Here is a 20,739-nt window from a genome sequence, read left to right on the forward strand (position 1 = left end):
GAAGTCAGGAGAAATGATGATGCCCTTAAGTTGCTTCCCAGACTCAGAGGCCGTGGAGCCAGAAGGGGCTTATAGGTTGGGAAGTCAGCGAGAATGTGCCTCAGTTTTGAGACCTCTTTCCTGCCCCCTGGGGAGCCCCCAAGAGGGCTCAGGCCTGACTGGGGGCTGGGTGCTTGGAGTTGTGGGGAGGGTCCTAGTTGACACCCTGTGATCTCCCCTCCTCTTCCCAGAAGCCCGGGCGCAGCCTAAGAGCTTCCTTCTGAGCCCAAGAAGCAGACAGAGGAAACAGGCTTTGCACTTGACCAGCAAACGTTTACTGAACCTGTGGCTGAACTGAATGACACTCCTCCTCACTGTGCACATCGGGTCCACCTTGACCAACATCTCGGGAACGGTTTGCTTATTCTGTCCCTTATTTATTCCTTCACCCGAATTTACTGAGCCACGGACCGGAAGTAAACAAGAGCTAGAGCTGCTTTCAAGGAGCTGTTAGAGCAGTGAGGGGCAGATCAGGACACGTGCGGTGACACCTTGGTGTGACGCATGGCACAGCATGACAGCCTTTGTTTTTTGAGTCCCTGACCATTCGGAGTTCTGCTAGTCCTCAGGTGTTAAAGGGCAGAAACTCGGGAGCAGGCTGCCTGGGTTCCTTTTCTTTTCCAGACCCTTCCCCTAGGCTAAGTGACATTAGGCAAATGGCTGGGCCTCTGTTGTCTTCATCTGGAAAATGGGGACAATAATAGTTCCCACCTCCGAGAGCTGTTGTGAGGATGACAAGAGTGAATACACGTGAATTCACACCAGCACAGCGCTTGGCACTCGTTATTACCACTTTCCGCAGTCAGCATGAATACATCTGTTTGGCAGAGAGGAAACAGAGGCTGGGGAGCTTGAGTGCCTCGCCCCAGAGTCCCCGCTGAGCCAGGATGCAAACCCCAGCCTTTCCCCCACCAGCCTCTCAACACCCGGCCTCTGCTTAGAGACGGCCCTGCCATCCTGCCACTTCACCGGTGGGTGGTTCTCACACGCTAAGCTAATACCCATATGGCTATAAAGTGTCAAGGCTAGATTAATCCGCTCAATGAAAATAAAATAATCTTGAATAAGAATACTAATCACCAGGCCTCGGGGAGCCCAGAGACCTGGAGGCAGAGCCGGGAATTAATGGCCGAGACAGATGGAGCGGCTCTGGGCTGGGGCCCGGGCCTGCCCGTAGACCCAGGGCGCTTCCGGAGTCTGCAGTGCCCGGTGTCGGCCGTGCGCCAGGAGGGGCTCCCGCCCCTGCCGAGGGCACCTTGCCCCGGCCGCCTGTCAGGCCGGCAAGCTGATGGAGACCCCGGCCACCTCTCTCCTCTCCCCCACGAAGAGCTTGAGATTTGACAAATAAGGTGTCTGCCGGTGGCCGACCAAAGGAAATTAATTCTAAATCAGATTTTGAACACAGTCAGGAAGGCAAAAGAGCTCGTTGTTCATGCTGCCCCTCCGAAATGAGATGCTCTGATATTTATAGAAAGATGATTAGGGCCGCAGAGGGTGGTTTATATTCTGTGTCCAGGTGACAGAAAGGATGGTAGCCAGGAGACTCTGGGGGCTGCTCTGTTGGGTGATGTTCTGAGAGGTCCTTCTTCTCTCTGGAGGGGGTCGGGGGGATGCAGCCAGGTGTGGGGGGAGGTCACTGGGTCAGGAACTGGGTAGTGTGGGGAGCTGTCTGGTCAGGGGGTTGGGAGATTTGGGATTCAATCAACCACTCCTAGCTGTGTGCCCTTGGGTCAGTCACTTCGCCTCTCTGGGCCTCCATTTCCCCACTGGTAAACTGGACTAGGTCCGTGTGGCTCTGACGTTCTTCCGTGGGTCCCTGAGGCCCGAGTGCAGTCTCCATAAGGATTCTAAAAAGCCATGTGATTGGGCTGGTCCCCTCTCCTGGGCTTTATTGTCTTCTCCGTAAAAGCAACTGCTGCCCAGCCACTTCTGAGGGGAGCCTTGAGGGTGAGACCAGCGAGATGGGAACCTGGCAGCTGGGAGGGTGGCTCTCTCCATGGGCCTGGCCGCTGCTGCAGCCCTCAAGCTCTGGGTCCCTTCTCCTATCACCAGAAGGAAGGCGGAGGGGCACTCGGGTGGGGGAAGCCGGGACCCCCTCTCCCAGCCCTGTTTGCTCAGACAGAACTGCCCGATGGAGAAGGCCAGGGCCCCTCGGGTCTCAGGAGGCCCCGCTCAGGCCGGGCAGGGGGCTCCAGCTTTGAGAGGCCATCTCAAGCAGCCCAGCAAAGGCACCCCCAGATTGTGTCCAGCTCCTGCTTGTGTTCCACCCTCTCCCACTCTCGGGCTACCCACTAGGGAGGGGTGGGGATGGGCGACACTGCAGGGCCGCTGGCCCAGGCCTCCTGTTGGGGGAGGGCCTCGGTTTTGCACCTGTGCTGTTTCTTTGAAGGAGGTTAACAATCACAGAAGCCCACCGACAGGGTTAAGAAAAGTCTCTCCTCGTGCGATTTAAAACCGGCATCCCGCCCCCAAACGTCACTGCCTGCAGTGCACTATGAATTAATATTTTTTATAAAACCTGTAATTATCTTGCAACTGGCATAATTACGCTGCATTGTGATTTAAATGTAAAATTCAAAATATGCTGCAATTCCCTAACCCTGCTGTGGCATTTCTTCATTATTTTTTATTAACGTGCCAGCAGCGTCAGGAAATGGGAGTGGCCTTGGCTTCTCCCAGCTCTGAGGAAGTCCCCCTGCTCAGGCCGTGGGGTTTCCACCAACAGTCCTGCCCTTGACATGTTGTGGGTCCTGGGGCAAGACGCATTCCCTCTTTGGGCTCCACTTCCCATCTCTCTCAAAAAAGGAGGCTGGAGCAGTACCTCTGAGTGAAGCCCCAACCCCGAAGTCAGGAGGACCAGTCTCCCTCCTAAGGGCAAGGATGCACGCTGTACAAACAAGTGGCCTGCTGTGCTCACTGGCTCAATCCAGGGCTGGGGGCAGTTGACCTTGAGCAGGTATCTACTGGCTAGCCCGCCCGGTTGTTACAGCTTATACTGTCCTGATTACTAACCTTTTTTTTGCAGTACGCGGGACCCTCGCTGCTGTGGCCTCTCCTGTTGCAGAGCACAGGCTCCGGACGCGCAGGCTCAGCGGCCATGGCTCACGGGCCCAGCCGCTCTGCGGCATGTGGGATCCTCCCAGACCGGGGCACGAACCCGTGTCCCCTGCATCAGCAGGCGGACTCTCAACCACTGCGCCACCAGGGAAGCCCAAAAGAAATGTTTCTTTTTTTTTTTTTTTTTAACCTTTTTAACGTTACCCCAGGGGGCTTTGAAGAGAGCTTTGTGGGCAGAGGAAGCAGTTCAGGGCTCTGGAGTGAGACAACATGGGATCAGATCCCTACTCTGCCACTTAAGTTGAAGGGACTCCGTTTTTCATGTCTGTAAGATGGGGATATAATACCTAGCTTAGAGGACTATTGTAAGGATGAGAAGCTGTGAACTCCCCGAAGGCAGGGATGCCCTGTGGCTCTATCCCTGATGCCTGCGACACAGTAGATGCTCAACAGAATGAGTAACTGACATAATGTGTACTAAGTGCTCATTAAAGTGCCTGGCACGTGGCAAACACTCTAAAAATTGTCACGAAGGGACTTTATATCCCCATCCGAATAAGGGGATGTTGGGAGCTGGCTCTAGTGGGGAATGCAGTCAGGATAGGCCAGGGATAGGTGAAAAGCCTACACACATGGCTCAGAGTAAGGCAGACCTGACTCAGAGCCCAGCTCCACCTCTCACCAGCTCTGAACCTAAGCAGGACACTACCTCTTGAGCCTCAGTTTCCCCATCTGTAAAATGGAATTGTAATACCTGCCTTGCTACAACAAGCCAATGAATGGATGTGCTAGGAATCCCCTTGCAAGCTGTATAGGCAACAGGGATGTTTGTTGTTATTGTTACTACCCAGAGGGAAGTTGAGAAGTACAGGGATGTCTGTGAAGGAACCAGGAGAGGCTGGAGGCCTGGAGAGCCTGGAAAACTAGGCCACAGAGGGTAGAACAATCCAGAAACAGGCAAATGTCACAGAAGGTGCTTTGAGGTTTAGGGCCCAGGAGAGTGAAGACTCGTGGCAGTTGGCAGTATGAAAAAAGATTTCTTAAGGAAATCAGAGAGCCCCAGAGAGGGGCCAGAAAGGGCCTGGTGGCTGGACAGAAGAATCTAGTCCTGGAGATCTCGGGGCAAGATAACGCCTAAGCTGGACCAGGCTGGGCTCTGAAGCTACTTTGCACATGACCTGAAACTGTCAGCCTGTGTCCTGCTCAGTCCTGCGAGCACCAAGGGGCCTTCCTGCTGGCTAGGGCAGAGGGATGGTGCTGGGAGGCCTGAAGGTCCCTCTAACTGTGGTCTCAGGGCCTGTGTAGTACCAGCAAAGGGCTCAGAGGATATTTCTAGTGTCTTTCAGGGCCCCGTCCCAGTTTTCACTGAGGCTGTCTGGGGACAGGCCCTGGTCTCTCTGATCTCTGCCCAGGAACATCTCCTCCCTCAGGAGAACCAATGGTCCCAGAAGCAGGCTTCACTGAGCTCTGAGTGGCTGAGCTGCCATGTGTCTAGTCCCTGGGGAGATCAAGGAAGGGCAACCAGGTGGAGACCACTAATAGCTGGGGCACCAGCTGTCTGTGCACACCAGCCCCCCCAGTGTTCCTGGGCTGTCAGGATGCCTGGCTGCACTGCCCCCACATAGGGGTCTGCTGGCCACACACACATGCACACAGCCTGGGCTCTGGATCCAGCTCCTGGTCTGTTACACGGGAACCCCAGCAGTACACCGTAGGAACAGGTGCTATTTCATGACCCAAGTGCTCCTGGCCGTCTCTTCCCCCACATCCCTAGATAAGTTTCCCCTGAACACAGGCAGGCTGTGACATGCCCACCCCAGACAGTCCTCCCGGGGTGCCCCTGCCCGCATAAGCTCACAATGGCCCTGTATGCCACACATCCGCCCTGAGCCCTGATTCCAACCCATACCTCCTCCCGCCCAACAGGTTAGAAGTTTAGTGGTTCTGAGCCCAGACCCTGGAGCCAGACTTCTGGGTTCAAATCATAGCTCTGCCACTTCCTAGCTGTGTTACCTTGGGCAAGTTGCTTTGCCTCTCTGTGCTTCAGTGTCCTCATGTTTAAAGCCAGGATAACAGTAGTTTCTGTTTCGCTGGATGGTTGTGGGGATTAAATGAGTTAATACGTGAAAAGTGCTTAGAATAATGCTGGACACGTTAGGTCACATCACTGTTCCCTAGCACAGGCATGTACCCAGTAGTATTCCCAATCACTCTGGTGCCCAGAGATGTACCTCTCTGGGTACATCACAATGCCCACAGAGGGTCCACCTGGTTGTGGTGTGTCTCCCTCCCCACAGCACACACACAACACACATGTGGATGGCCTGGTGACACAGGAATGCTGGAGGTTCACGCGTCTTCCCAGGTGCTGTGTGCACCGCCCAGGAGCTTGCTGACTGTGCCCAGCCTGCTCCCCGGCCCCCAGCATCCCTGCCCAGACTGAGCCCAGCTGCCGGCCCACCCGCACAGAGGCGCGCTCACCCACGCAGGCGTCCCGCCGCTCCTCGTAGCCCGCGCTGCACACACACTTGCCAATGGGCACCAGCCACTCGCCCTCGGCGCTGCAGTACATTTTGGGTGTGTCCCGCTCCTCGGAGTGTCGCACGCACTGGCCCCGCACCTCCACCAGCGAGGACGAGTCGGCCCCCGTCACTGCCTCTGAGAAGGCGGCCAGGTTGCGCACCATGGTGGGGCACTTCTTGTAGTAGATGCGGAGAGACAGGATGGCGAGGCAGGCACCGATGTCTTGGAAGGCCAGGTAGAAGCCACGCTTGCTGAGGGGGCCCACACCTCGCACCTCCGTGTTGAGCTTGAGGCGCCGCACACCCAGGTCGGCCCCAGTGAAGCTCTCGTCGGCTGCGATGGTATCGATTTTGAGGAACTGGCTCTCCTGTGTGCTGGCGCCCAGGTCACGGTCCGACTCCAGGTAGTAGAGGTTGAAGGTCTCCTTGCAGGTGCCCAGCACGCCGGGCATGCTGTTGCAGTCCCGCAGAGTGAACTTGATCTCGGCGTAGACGCGCCGGGCGCCATCGCGGGGCACCCAGCTGGTGCGCAGCCAGTTGTTCTGGTTGGGGCTCATGACGTTGCACACCTGGTACGTGTGGATGGGCCGGAAGGACTCGTCCACCTCGTTGATGGAGTCCCACTGCGGGCAGAGAGAGCACAGCCAGCTGAAACGAGAGGCAGCACCTGGCCCTCTCTCACCACAAGCCACATGCACTGTGCTGGTGGCTTCCTGGGGAAGAAGACGGAATGTTCTCCAGCCTCGAGGAGCTGACCTTCCAGCAGACTGTCAACCAGATGCCATGCCCCCTACAGAAGTGATCTCATAGAGTGTCACGTCCTTCTGGGGAAGTGTTATTTGCTGCCTTTTCGCAGATGAGGAACAGAGGGGCTCAGACATAGAGCCATGCGTCTGGGGTCACATAGCTAGTGAATGATGGAGCTGGGACTGGAATTGATGCCAAAGCTACAAAGCTCTGACCTCATTTCTACATGGCTACTCCGTCACTCCCAGAGTGGGGTGACTTGCCTGGGGAAATCAGTGAGCCCACTGGTCCAGTTTCCGTATCAGCTGCCAGAAGGGCCTTTCTAATGCATGAACCTGACTGTGTTGCACCCCCCGCCTCAAATCCTTCAGATGCAACCCTTGCATTGGTGCTTGTTGAGTGACTGTCTGATGGATGGACTCCCTCTGCCTTGCTGTGTGTGATGTTCCCTCTGCCCCCAACCTAAGGCTGGGGGCTCACGGGCTGGCCTGGATCCCACGCAAGGGGGGTACCAGGATGTGGGAAAGTTGAGTATGATTGTTCCTGTGCCAGGTGCTTGCCAGGAATCACTGATTGAGAAATAAACCAGCGACCATCACTGACACTATCAACGGAGTGAAAAAGCAACCCACAGGATGGGAGAAAATATCTGCAAATCACATATCTTAGATGGGATTAATATCCAGAATATATAAGGAACTCCTAACAACAAAGAACCAAACAGACCTGTTAAAAAATGGGCAAAGGACTTGAATAGACATTTATCTAAAGAAGATACACAGATGGCTAAATAGCACATGGAAAGATACTCGACATCACTAAGCATTAGGGAAATTCAAATCAAAACCACGATGAGATACCACTTCACACCCATTAGCTATTATCAAAACAACAGAAAATAACAAATGTTGGTGAGGAACCCTGTGCATTGCTGGTGGGAACGTAAACTGGTGCGGTCACTGTGGAAAACACTACGGCAGTTCCTCAAAAAATTAAACACAGAATTACCATAAATTCCTCTTCTGGGTGTACACCCAAAAGAAACAAAAGCAGGGGTGACTTCCTTGGTGGTCCAGTGGTAAAAGAATCTGCTTTCCAATGCAGTGGACGTGGGTTCGATCCCTGGTCAGGGAACTAAGATCCCACATGCCGCGGGGCAACTAAGCCCGTGGGCCACAACTACTGAGCTTGCATGCCTCAGCGACAGCCTGTGCACCACAACTACAGGGCCCACGCACTCTGGAACCCATGCGCCACAACTAGAGAGAGAAAACCTGCATGCCACAACTAGAGAGAAGCCTGCGCACTGCAACGAAGAGCCCTCATGCCGCAACTAAGACCCCAAAAATAAATAAACAAAAATAAAAAAATAAACATTTATTTATTTATTTATAGGGACACAGAGATTTGCACACCCACGTTCATAGCAGCCCGAAGGTGGAAACACGAATGTCCATCAGTGGATGAACTGATAAACAAAATGTGTATATCCATACAATGGGATATTATTCAGTCTTAAAAATGAATGAAATTCTGACACTTGCAACGACACAGAGGAACGCTGAGGACATTATGAAAAGTGAAATAAACCAGACAAAAAAGGACAAATCCTGTATGCTTCCACTTATTTGAGGTACTTAAGTCAGATTCCTAGAGACAGAAAGTAGAGTGGTACTTGCCAGGGGCCGTGGGGAAGGGAGGCATGGGAGTTACAGTTTAATGGATACAGAGTTTCAGTCTGGGAAGATGAAAGAGTTCTAGAGATGGATGGTGGTGATGGTCATGTAACAACGTGAATGTACTTAATGCCACTGAACTGTAGGCTTAAAAATGGTTAAGATGGTAAATTTTATGTTAAGTGTATTTTATCACAATTTTTTTTTTAAAAAAAGAAAGAAATACACCAGAAATACTCCCTGCCCCCAAGCACCTCACATCCTCACAGAAAAGGCATGGAGGGTGACACACCAAAGGGAGTGGGCATGTAGGGTATGGCGAAACTTCCTGTAGGCTGAAGCGGGACCCTCTTTCAGGGATGGGAGGGACGAGCCCCGGCAGAAGCTGGGAAGTGTAAGCAGTGTTCAACAAGCCCAGTTTGGACACAGAAGAGTCATACTGAAGACACAGTGCTGTGAAATGATCCAAAAGTCGAGACGCCTGGGTTCTGGGCCTGGGTCAGTCTCTAAATGGCTGTGTGACCTTGGGCAAATTGCTGCTCCTCTCTGGGCCCCAGCTTCCTCAGCTGCAGAATGCTGATCAGCCAGGAGCAGTCACTGTTGGGCTGAGTTCAGTGGACTCCAGAGGGTTCTGAGGAGGGGCTGGTGGCCAAGGGCAGAGGGAGGGGCCGGGCTCTGGGTACCTGTCCTGGCTCCACCAGAGATGTAGTGCCTTGATCTTCTCTCTTGGGCCTCTATGTGTATTGTCCTTGAACTAGAGATCCTACTGCTTAAGCAGGGGGTGGGGGAGGGGAGGAAGGAGGTAAAGACCACGCCTCACGGGGCTCTGAGAATCTGCGGGGTCCTGAGCTGCCCCACAAGCTCTAGAGTGGGGACTGTGGGCATCTCAAGTCTTTCCTGCCTGACGAAAGACCCTCGGTCTGACTTCGTCTTGGCCAGTTATATGTGTCAGCCCTCAGTGCCCTTATCTGTAAGAGGGGCTCAGAAAGGCCCCACTTCAGTGAGGCTTGAGAGGATGGAAGGAGATGCCTACAAAGTGCTTAGCTTGGGTCTGGCACAGAAGGCACCCGAGGAACAGGACTGGTATGATGCTGAACTGGCAGCCTTTTCCCAGCCCACCTGTGCCTGCCTCTAGGGACCACCGGGGAAGCAGTCCAGGGTGTGCCAGCCTCACCCGAAAGGCTGCGTGCCTCCTGCACCCCCCACCCCAAGTAGGACCTCCACGCTGTGCCCCGCTCTGCAGCTGGGGCTCTGGGCAGCACTGAGTCACATCTGGGGTTAAAGTCATTGTCACAATTAATGGAGCACCAAAGAGCCAGCCAGCTGCTCGCTGTCTGTTTCCTGCCAGGGACCTGGATAAATTAATCAGCTCAATCTGAGTCTGCTCCAGCCGCTCCACCAGTGCCAATGGCCTGGCTTAGCCCAGGGGCTGCTGCAGACACCCAGAGGGGCATAAATTCCTGGAGGGTGGGAAAGGGCGGAATCAGCCCTGTTCTCCACCTGGGGCGCTCCCACCCCAGCCACCTCTCTACCCCCTGGCACACTCCTCCTCCAACCCCCACCACCGCTCTGGAACTCTGTCCCCTTCCCGGAACAGAAGGCAGCAAACCAGCTGTGCATCCCTGGGTATATCACATTCCCTCTCTGAGCTTTGGGCTTCTCATGGGTCAAAGGGGGTAGCTAATGCCTGCCCCTTTCATCTACTTCATCAAGCGAGACAATAAACAGGAAAGTTCACGAATGGCTGTTAATTCACCAGGTAAGGTGGAGCACCACCCAGTATGTGGAAGGAGGGGTCCAAAGAGAGGGGCGCAGCCTGGTTAAAAGCATGAGTTCTGGGGCCAGACTCTCCTGACCTTAGCAGAGATGTTTAACCTCTCAGAGCGTCTGGTTTCTCGCCAGTACGGTTGTCCTTTTCCTGCATCATCTCACGGATGAAAACTGTGTGGAACAGGTTCTGTGATCATCCCTGTGTTATAAACGGGGAGGTGGAGGCGAGGTAAACCGACTGGCCTGAGTCACACTGATGAGAGGTGGCGGAGCACCAGCTCGTTCAGACCCAGCACCGCTGGCTTTAGGCCGTGTGGCATGGCGGACAATCCGATAACTGTGTGATGCTGAAGACGGCCCTGGATGACCCTGGTACCCAGGGTGCTTAACAGACTCCAGAATCAGAAGGGTGGATGGAACCTCAAGGACCATCACTCTCCACCCAGCTGACACTTATTAAACAAAGGATTCCCAGGCCCCTCCCCAGACCCACTGGATGTGGGCATCTGTGTGTTTCACCTGCCAGCCTGGCACAGGTTCAAGATCTAGAGTTTGGAAACCTTCTTTCCTCTCTGGGCAAGCCCAATCTCCAGGCCCCATAATGATGGGAGGTGGTCCCTGGCTCAGTGGATAATGCAGCATTGGTTCCCACCCCTTCACAAGGTGGCACAAGACACTCAACATGGGCTCCAGGCCCAGAGAGATCTGACTCTGCGTCCATCACTTGGAACTTGTCTGACGGTGGCAAGGTTTTTCTCATTGCTCTGAGCCTCAGCTTCCTCATCTGTGAAATGGGGTGGTTACACCCACTTGCAGGATTGGTAGTGGGGATGAAATGAGATAATGTCCATGAATTGTTAAGAGCTATGTGAATATAAGTTATTTGTTCTAACTCCTAAACGAAATGAGGTAACTCTGAGCCACTCTTTTTTTTTTTGGCTGTGCCACACAGCTTGCGGGATCTTAGTTCCCCGACCAGGTATTGAACCTGTGCCCTCAGCAGTGAAAGTGCGGAGTCCTAACCACTGGACCGCCAGGGGATTCCCTGAGCCACTCTTTACAGCACCCAGTAAACAAAAGAACCTTAGGTGACCAACGTGATCGACCAAAACCCAAGTCTGGCCATATTCCTCACCCCCCGCTTAAAACCCTTCCAACTTCTTGTTACCCTAAAAACCAAGTCCTAAGCCCTGAGTGGGACAGAGGGACAGAGACACCCAGAGCCAAGCCGGGGAGCCAGGCCCATTCCTTCCTAGCTGCTGGGTCTCAGGGGAGATGCTGACCCGGCCAACAGCCAGGCAGTCACCTGCTCAGGGTCAGCCCCTGCCACTGGCACAGCCGGTTCACCGTGCCAAAGCCCTTTCACACCCACGCTCACCCCTTGAGACAGCCACGTGGGACACACAAAAGAGTGCTTCACAGGGAGAGACGGAGGCCCTGGGGGTAAAGGGACATCCCAGGACCCAGCCTTTGTCCTCAGGCAGAGAAGGGGGTCCTCCAGGCTCTCGGGGCCCCTGGCCTGCCCCTCCAGCTCCCTGAAGCCTGGTGCACCGGGGCTGATGACAGCAGACTCAGCTTACTGATACCTGGGGACGAGACCCCCAGAGAGAGAGGAGTTGGGCTCGTCCTGACCCCAGTCACAGGCCACAGAGAGCCCAGATGACAATCTTACCCCAAAGTAAAGAAATATTCAAATACCAGCTCAGTATCGTCATCAATACATTATTATCCCTCTGTCTCCAGAGGCATGGGGGCTGCCAAAGTGTTCATGAAAGAAGTCTTGGGTGTATGATGCGTTTGTGTCTATGGTGGGGATGTGCGTGCGTTTCTAAGCACGTTTGCAGGAGGAAATTTATTGAGATGTAACCATACTACACACTAATAACAATGATAATGATAATACATTTAATGAGGGCGCACCGTGTGCCAGGCACAGTGCCAAGACCATGGAGGCCAGATGGGCCTGGGACACAGACAAAAGCATCCCACATCCAAGCCTCAGACTTGGAGAATCGGGAGGCGGCACTAGGGTTGGTTCTGGAATCCCAAAGGTCTGCATGCGCTAAATTTAAGAAATCAGCAGCTCTGTCTCTGACTGCTGTGTGTCCCTGGGTAAGTCCCTTCACCTCTCTGGGGCTCTGCTTCCTTTTGATCTGTCTGATGATAAGACTGTGAGTCACAGCCTCTCCCTGCTCACAGAGGGACAACACTGGCCCCGCTGCCCATCACTTACCCCGTGAGCGGGATACGTGAGCCAGCCCCAGTCCCCATGGATGGTCGACGTGTCCAGCAAATTCACTGTAGAACAGGAAACAAGAGTACATCAGTCCCCTGGGCCCCCCTTCCCCGATCCCATAGGACCAGCCCAGCCTGGCTACACTGGTCTGCTCTTAGCCCAAACATGCCAGCTCCAGTCTTTGGTTCCTTTCTCACTTCTCCATCCTTCAAGGCTCAGTTCAAGTTCTTTCCCTTCCTTGAAGCCTTCTTCCACCATCACAGACAAAACATAATCTTCTCACCTCCCAGAATACAAGCTGCCCCGAGTGCCAGGCTACCCTGGTTGGTGGTGCAGTGGGGTGGCTAAGAGCTGGGCTCAGCAGTCCAGGGGTCCTGGGTCAGAATCCCAGCTCTGTCAGTTAGACGCTGTGTGTCCCTGAGCAAGTTTCCTCCCTTCACCGAGCCCCCATTTCCTCCCCTAAAATGGGGTGACAGTGATGCCTGCCTTACAGGGGCTTGTGAAGATGACCTGACCCTGGGCCACTCATGGGACATGATGGCATTCAAAAGCACCCACCGACGTTCGCGCTGTTAGGTCAAACCTCCCCCCAGAGGACTGGCCCCAGCTTTCCCATCACCAGTGTCCCCCAGTGGGTGCCTCGCACCAACAGGTCCTCTGTGCACACGGGACATGGAGGGCTTTGGAGGAGGAAGAGCTGCCTCGCAGGGAGCACGTGCTATGTGTTGGGCTCTGTTAGGGGAGCCTGAGATGCCTCATCTGCGGCCCGCACAACAAGGCTGAAAGGTGTTCATTCTTATCTCCATTTTCCAGATGAAAACACTGAGCCTCAGTGAAGATCAGGAACGTGCCTGGAGCCCCACAGGTGTAGCTGCAGGGCTGGCATCCAGAGCACCACAGACAAGGCCACCAGCCCTGGTAGCTTGAGCCCAAGGAGCAGAACCTCTGGGCTGTCACTGTGGTGGGAAAGAGCGCTGGCCTGAAAGGCAAGTATACTCTAAGCCAGACCCTCAAAGGGGACCCTGCAAAGTACCAACAACAGGGTGGAGAAAAGAGCCTGCCTTCGGAATCAGACATCACTGGGCTCATATCTCAATACAGCTACTTGGTAGCAGGTGACCTGCACTTCACCGAACCTCAATTTCCTCATCTGTAAAATGGGGATAATAATACGTAAGGGTGGGCGAGGGTAAACTGTAAAGCCTGGAGTCAATGCCTTACCAAAGCTGGTTCCTATTCCCTAAGTCCTGGCCCTCCTGCCTCTCTCTTGGGACCTAGGAGCCACCCACTCACTTTAAGGTGATAAAGATGCACTAAACTGTGAAGAGCAGGGCTTGAATCTCAGCACTGTCTCTAACTGCTGTGTGTCCTTGGGTAAGTCCCTTCCCCTCTCTGGGCCCCTGCTTCCTTTGATCTAGCCGATGAAAGCGCTTTGGGCTCCAAGGTCCACAGCTTTCATTTCATTTTCTCTTCTATGTACCCACTCTCCCAGCCAGCAACCAGGGGCTTCCAAACAACCCAATCTGCAGACTCCGGCAGGTCACAGAGGGTTCAAACGGGGCCCTCCTGGAACTTTCCCGAAGACAGGCTGGGTGTCCTTCTGCCTGACATTTGCATAGCTCTGCGCCTGCCCCTCAAAGATGGAGACAAGTGTCCTCAGGAAATGTTGGAGTGAGGATGCTCTTATTCGCTGATTTTCTTCCTCTTCCTCCTCTCACCCTCCCCACCCATTGTCAGGGGCCCCAGAGGCTGGCTGGAGAGAGGACTTGCCGAACCAGGAAGGGGCCTCTGAGGTCCTCCCCCGGGTCCCCAGGGGCCAGGTGGGATCAGGGGATGGAGCCAATGTCCGCAGAGGGATCTCCCTTCCCTGAGCCCAGCCGGCCCCATGCCAGGGGCACAGGCAGAGAAGCCTTCCCGCCTCCCTCCCTCCTCCCTCACTCCCTCTCAGGCAATGGAGAGAAAACTGGGTCAGGCAAGCTCTCTCCTCCTGCTGGCTGGGGGGAGGGGGAGGGGGCCGCACTGCAGTTTCCCCAGACCAGCAGGGCCCAGTTTGGGGAGAGGGTGGGGAAAGGGGACGTGTGGGCTCCCCCGCCCCACCCACACCCCAGATGGGGTCTCAGCCCTTCGCCAGCATCACCCGGATACAGCTCAGACCTGCCCCTACCCAGGGGCAATGAATGTCCCCCACTGGGACTTCTCCCCATGAACACCCTGACTCTAGAGGCAACTGCCTGCAGACCCCACTTTCTAGACCCTTCCCTCCCCCCTGGAAATCCCCAACCACACCTGCAGCTGCTTCTTGATCATTCAGCCAGGGGGCTCAGATAATCCAAAAATAAGTCAGAAGTCAATTCTATTGGATTCAGGAAGAGTTATAGGATTCCAGGGCTGCTTGCTCCAATTCCCTCCAGACCCTTCTCTGTCCATCCCCTCCCCTCCTCCCCCTCTGTCCCCTTCTTCCCTACCTCATGTCCCCTTCTGTGGTGGGAACACAGAGTGTCTCTCATGGGAAGCTCCAGGCCCACAGGAGGGCTCATCAGGGCTGGAGAGAATTCCAGCGTTAAGCCCATCCAGCTTGGGCCTGAATCCCCTTGGAGATTCCAACCCTTCTGCTCACCTGGGCTGGGCTCTCTCCTGCCTCTTGCACTGCTGGACTGCAGGTCTGTGTGACATCTGTGAAGTCAATGACCCTCTCTGGGCCTGTCTCCCCACTTGTAAGTGGGAGGATTGGACCCATGGTCTCTTAGGGCCTTCAGTGAAGCAACCACTTAACCCCTCTGTGCCTCGGTTTCCTCATCAGCAAGATGTCTGTAGGCATCCTTCCTGGGCCTACTTGCCAGGCTGTTCTGGGTCCCTCTGCTGCTCTGAGAAGCACAGATAATTCCTAAGCCTCTCCTGTTTGACTGTGGCAGGCATTATGCGATTTCTTTTTTTCTCCAGCACTGTCACCTTCCCCCATTCCATTTCGCTGAGACTAATACCTAAATTGATTTACATTCCCTGAGGACTCAGCTCATGATGGTGAGGCTGGAGAGTTCGGGGTGGCCAGGGGATGTCAGTCAAGATGTGAATGCCTCAGAGATCACCCCAAAGTAGTGGATAATCCACACCACAGAGTGATAAGGCTTTGAGCCTGGTGGGGCTCAGGGGCATCTCTGCAGGTGTAGGGCCGTCCCCAGCACTGTGAGGGACCTGGCATATGGGCACTTGGGCAGCCTGGGGCACTGTCACCTTGCAGGACGCCAGCTGGGAAAAGAGCCCCCTCCCTGAGTTCCAACAGTCTCCCTGGCCAATCCTGGCTCTGCACCAGCCCAGGGACTCCTGGCTGTTCTACGTGGAACCCATGCCCCAGGTCTCCACCCAGGACTGTCAGACCTGCGTGGGTAACCCATGTCCAGCCATGGGTATCCTGCTGTGTTGACCAGATAGGTATGGCCTGGCCCTTGGACAACATCTCCCTCCTTCTCACCCTTGACAGACGCCCCCCACTTCCTCTCTTTGAGACCTAGCCTCTTCCCCAACTGTCGCCCCTCCCTGGACACATCCTCTCTCCGAGGCTAATGGTCCATCCTCTGCTCGGGAGCCTGGTCAAAGTCCCCTCCCCAGGGGCTCTGGGGTTGGCCAGCCTGGGATTCTGGAAGGTGCTGGCTCCTCGCTGGAGAAGAGAGTTGAAGCAAGGAGCTGGGGATGCACCACCCAATGCCCAGAGCCTTGATGTGGGCCTTTCAGAATCCTGCTGGGTGAAGACACTGTCCCCTTCTCCCCACCCAACCCTGGGAAAACTGTGTCCTCAGGCCACAGCTCCAAGGGCTCCCAGGCCCCTTGTGCACTCTTCCCCTCAGCTCCCTTGCTATGGTCCCTGCTCCCTGCGTGGCCCCTGTTTCATTGGAGATTATGAGTTTATCTATGTCTGTGTGCGTTTATTCTGTGCACATGCATTTCTGTGGACGTGAATGCAAGTTTGAGGGTCTTTTTGTATGTGTGGTGCCTGCCCATGGATGTGCATATTTTCATGTGCATGAATCTTTACATGTATATGTGTGCACATGTGTACTGGCCGCACTTCTGTGCATCTGACTATGGCGTGGGGTGGGGGCTGTCCATGCACATGAGTCTCTACAGGCCTGGGTCTAGGTGTGTGAATCCTAACATGTGTTTGTTTGTGCATGTTTGGTTGTGGGTACGACTGAATCTCTGTGAGCCGTTCGTGTGTGGGGGTGGATCTGTGGTATATCTGAGCGTGGATGAGGAACACTGGTTCTGGAGCTTCCTGGAATCTGGAAGTTCATCTTGCCAGGGTGAGAACACAGCTCTGGACCCAGGATGTCAGTCCCAGGATGCTGCACAGAGCACCAGGTCTAGCCTCCCCCTGGCAGAGTTGCAAAAGCAGAGGAGGCCCAGGGCAGGGGCTGGGGTGAGGAGTAGAACCTAGGGTGGCATCCTGAGCTGGACCTGGAGTGTCCAGTGGGGCTAAGATGGACGTGTGTGTGTGCACGCACGCGTGCATGCTTGCACGTAGATGTGTGGAGACCCAGACCCTTTTGGTTCCGACTGCTCAGCCCTCACGCCCATCCTGTGTCCCCTGAGTGACCGGACTGCCCCAGCCTTGACTCCGGACAAGACCCAGCTCTCCAGGGCCTTTCCTGCCTCAGTCCGTCTGCAGCCCTCTCAGCCCCCTCCTCACTGGTTCCTTCTCCCCAGTGCCCACCAAAGCTGCCTCCCCTCCGGCTGTCACCCCCTGGCTGCTGTCCCTCCTTCTCCCCCAGTCCTCCAACCCTCCAGCCCGGCCCACTTCCAAGACCCTCACTCACTGCCCCTCATTCCCATCTTCCCCCAAACCCAGTCCTGTTCTCTGATCCTCGTTTCTCAGTTCCTGGTCCCCATCTCCCAACGCCATCCCCAGCCCCTTTTCCTTCCGCTCTCTGAACCTCATCCTGCGTCCTTGTGTCCCTCTGTCACTCTGCTCTCTGTCCTCTGTCCCCACCCCTGTCCCCTGCCCTGTCTCCTCTCTGCCCTATACCTCTTCTCCTGTCTTCTGTCCCCCCGTCCTGTCTCCTCATCCCCAGTGTCCGAGCCTCAGTTCCCTGTACCCGGCACCGAATCCTTAAGTCCTTGTCCTCCTGTCCCTGTCCCCGTGTCTCTGTCCCTCATCCTCAAGCCCTCCGGTCCCTCTCCCTCAGTCCTGTCCCCATCGCCATTGCTCTATGCCTTGACCCCAGGTCTCTCCCGCCGTGCCACGCCTGCCCCCCCCAAACCCAGAGATCCCAGCTCCTTTGGCATTCGGGGTCGAGGGAAAGGAAGTTGAGCCTCGCTCTGGCTGCGCGCGCCGCGCCCCCAGGCCCCTCGGCGCCCCCGCCGCCCCGCCCCGCCGCCGCCGCTGCTCACCTTCGCCGCGCGCCGCGGACACGCAGGTGGCAGCCGCCGCCGCGGCCGTGACGACCCACAGCGCCGGGGGCAGGCGGCCCCGAGCGGGGGCCATGGCCGGGCCGGGCTGGCGGGGACGCCACGCACCCTGGGCTCGGCCGTAGCGGCCCGCGCGTCGGCGCGCTCCCTGCTCACCCGCACACCCGGCTGCCGGGCGCACACACCGGCGCACAAGCCGACTCGCAGCTCACACGCGGGCACCCGCGCCCGCCGCCGCCGCCGCCGCCGCCGCCGCGGGCGGGGGCCGGCCAGTCACGGCGCCGAGCCAATCAGCACCGAGGCGGGTGGGGGGGACACGGAGCCCGCACCGCGGACACCGACCCGCGGACACTACCGCCCGCCGCCCGTGCGCACGCTCGCCCTCGCCCGCCCTTCGGGGGCGGCGCGCGCCCCACGTCTGCACGTGGACTCAGCCACCGCGCAACCAGCCACGGTTCGGACGCCACGCGACACCGGGACCCACGGACCCACCCGGGGAGGCCCCGCGTGGGCACACGCGGGCACACTCTCTCTTACACACGTGACCCTCAGGTACACGCGCCCCCAGAAAGTGCCTCGTGGGGTGATGCATACGCACTAGTTCACGGACAGAGGCTCAGAGGCAAACTCAGAAGCACTTTTAGTTAAACATTCTCTCCCCTCCCCCACCCCAATGACTGGGCACCCCGGGAGGCCTTAGAGTGCAGTGATCATGAGCTCAGACTCAGGGACCAGATGTTTCAATGCTGGCCTTGGGCAAGTTTCTTATAACTCCCTGAGTCTCAACTTTCATGTCTGTAAAACAGGGACAAGAGTATCTATGTCCTAGGGTGGTTTTGAGAATTATATTCAAGGACCCAGGTAAAGTGCCCGGCATACTGCCAGGCACACAGCCAGGTGGCCAGCTTGGATGATGGTGGTTACTATTCCCTGCTTTCCCCTCCCCTGACTTCATTCACTCCAATTCTGTTCCCAGGATTAGAGACCTCATCCTGGGGAGGCTGCAGTCTGTAGGCGGAGGATGGTGTCGTGGGGCTCCCTCCTGAAGCCTGACCTACCAGCCTCCAGCCCGGTGAGCACCTGGTGGGCCAAGGTGTCCAGGAAGCAGATAAGAGATCTGCAGCTCCTGGGGACTGGCTGGCAAGTGTGTGCCCACTGGGGCAAGTCTCACCACTGCTCTGCCTTTCAGCTGATGCAGACCACTGCTCAGCCCCGTCTGAATACACTTCCACTCCTGTGTTCACTGGGGAAGAGTTGGACCAACGGCTGGAGGTTACATGGGATGATAAAGGCCATTTGGGGAGTGTGTGCTGTGTACCAGCCCCTGTTTTAGGCGCTTTATAAACTTGCGCTACTTTAAGCCTCACACAGCCCTGCAGGGGAGGTGCAGCTAAGGAAACTGAAGTGCAGAAAGGCCATCATTTGCCTTAGATCACACAGCTGGTTAAATGCCAGAGAGGTGCTCAGATCCAGATCCGCTGGACTCCAAAACCCACTTCTTTCCTGTGCGTTTTTCTTTGTTACAGAAAGGGGAAGTCAGCTCGTAATAGGAGCCCTTTTCTAACAGCTCAGACCAACTGCCTCAAAGATGTAGTAAGCCCCCTGTTAGCCGAAGCGTTCAGACCGACACTAGCTAGAGACTGTTCAGGGATGCTGTGAAGGGGAGCAGATTGGATTAGACCCGGAGAGGCAAACTCAAATGCCCATGTGAGACAGGCAGGCAGGCTAATGAAACCTGCCAAGGGAAGTGTTCCCAGCTCCAGTCAACGTTGCCCTGGGGGTATGAGCCCAATTTTCTGCGTTTTCAAGAGAAGCTGTATATCTGGAATTTTTATGTGGTGTCTCCTGATGTTTAAAGTTGGCAGCTAATGGAAACATTTTAATAACAAGTGTGTGCAAACCTGGGGAGAGGTGGCCACAGCCCGCAGGACTCTAGACCTTCCTTCTGGGCTTCTTGTAGACAGAAGAGTCCCTGGCTGGCACCTCACTCCTGGGCCACTGGGGCAGTGGGCAAGGTAGGGCAGAAAGATGCAGACCGTGCAGGATGCAGTCACGGCACTCATGGGCATCCTGTACCCCGGCCAGGGCTCCCAGAAATATTTGCTGGTGGAGGAAGCTTTGTTGGGGGCTGGGGTTCTGCATCCCCAGGTTGAGGTGGAGCCAACCAAACCTGCATTTTGTCCATTTTGCAGGTGAGGAATCTGGGGAATCCTTGAAGGACTTGGTGAGCATGAGGGTCTCTGTCAGGGGCCTGCTCCATATTCTGAATCGTCTTTGACAAAATAAATTCATTTCACCAAACGTTCTGCGGGCTAAGAGCGGTTTGCTTTCAGTTGTATCTCTGCCCCTCTGATACTCCCAGGACACCCCAGCCCAGGTGCACCCTCTCCTGGGCTCTCTCCTCCCACACCTTCCCCTCTGCTTGTCCGGGGTTTCCAAGTAGCAAGTTGCCAGCTTGCCAACGGGGAGGAAGAAGCCATCAGCCCCCCCTGCCAGCTTCACTTCACTTCACTCACTGTGCACCTCCCAGGCTGGACTCTGCATCCCTCTCTCATGGAATCCCTGCAACTTGGGGCTTTCACCCCATTTTAAAGGCAAAGAGAGTGAGGTTTGTGAGGGCCTGACTGACGGAGTGGGAAGCTCTGTGAGGCGCACGAGCGGGACCCGTGATGGTTGTGGAATGTGTCTCCTCTCCGGACTGGGTTCTGAAAGCCCACGGCAGGGTCCCGGCTGGGTCCTGTTGCATCCTCCTGGTGCACAGTAGGTGCTCTGGGGACGTTTGCTGAATGATCCAGCAAATCATGAGCAAACGGGCAGAAGCCCACACCCCGCTGACCCAGTGCTTGAGGCCGTCATTGCTGGAAGGCCGTTTCTGGGTTACAGAACACCTTGCTTTCTGGATTGCTGCACAGCTGTGCTAGCCGGATCTGCTACGTGAGCTTGACCTCAACTCTCCAGGGGGTGAATCTGAGCAGCGCTCACCCCCTCCCATCGGCACACTGGCGCCTTGGGACCTTACTCTATGGAGCAAGGTGGAGGTGGGGCAGAAAGGGCTGGACTTGACCAAGCAGGGAGGCCTCTGAGCCAGTCCTTTCCCACCTGAGGGCCCCTCCCTGACCCTTGTCTTTTCCTTCTGGGAGTTGGAAAGGGAGTTGGAAAGGGAGTTGCAGGAACGTCTGACAAGCCCATTACACTCTCCATTTCCTGGGATAAATACTCTCCCAAGAGTATTTCTGCTCATTGTACCTTTCTGAGCCTCAAGTTTCTCCAACTATGTGAGAATAACGAG

The 20,739-nt window shown here is 55.8% G+C and overlaps 1 protein-coding gene across 1 annotated transcript in view; it reads right to left on the reverse strand.

The window, feature by feature from the left end:
* The window catches only part of EPHA8 (EPH receptor A8), a gene marked incomplete at both ends in the record, with an annotated part of 33,687 nt that extends 16,161 nt beyond the window's left edge, over positions 1-17,526 (reverse strand). Inside the window, 3 exons of the mRNA XM_081214559.1 lie at positions 5,578-6,241; positions 12,045-12,109; positions 17,433-17,526. Of these exons, the coding sequence (XP_081070685.1) occupies positions 5,578-6,241; positions 12,045-12,109; positions 17,433-17,526 (823 nt within the window). The remainder of the gene's footprint in view (positions 1-5,577; positions 6,242-12,044; positions 12,110-17,432) is intronic.
* Between the last annotated feature and the right edge of the window lie 3,213 nt (positions 17,527-20,739).

This window comes from Mesoplodon bidens (assembly GCF_964165515.1).
Source record: "Mesoplodon bidens genome assembly, chromosome: 2".
In the NCBI taxonomy this organism is placed as follows: Eukaryota; Metazoa; Chordata; class Mammalia; order Artiodactyla; family Ziphiidae; genus Mesoplodon; species Mesoplodon bidens.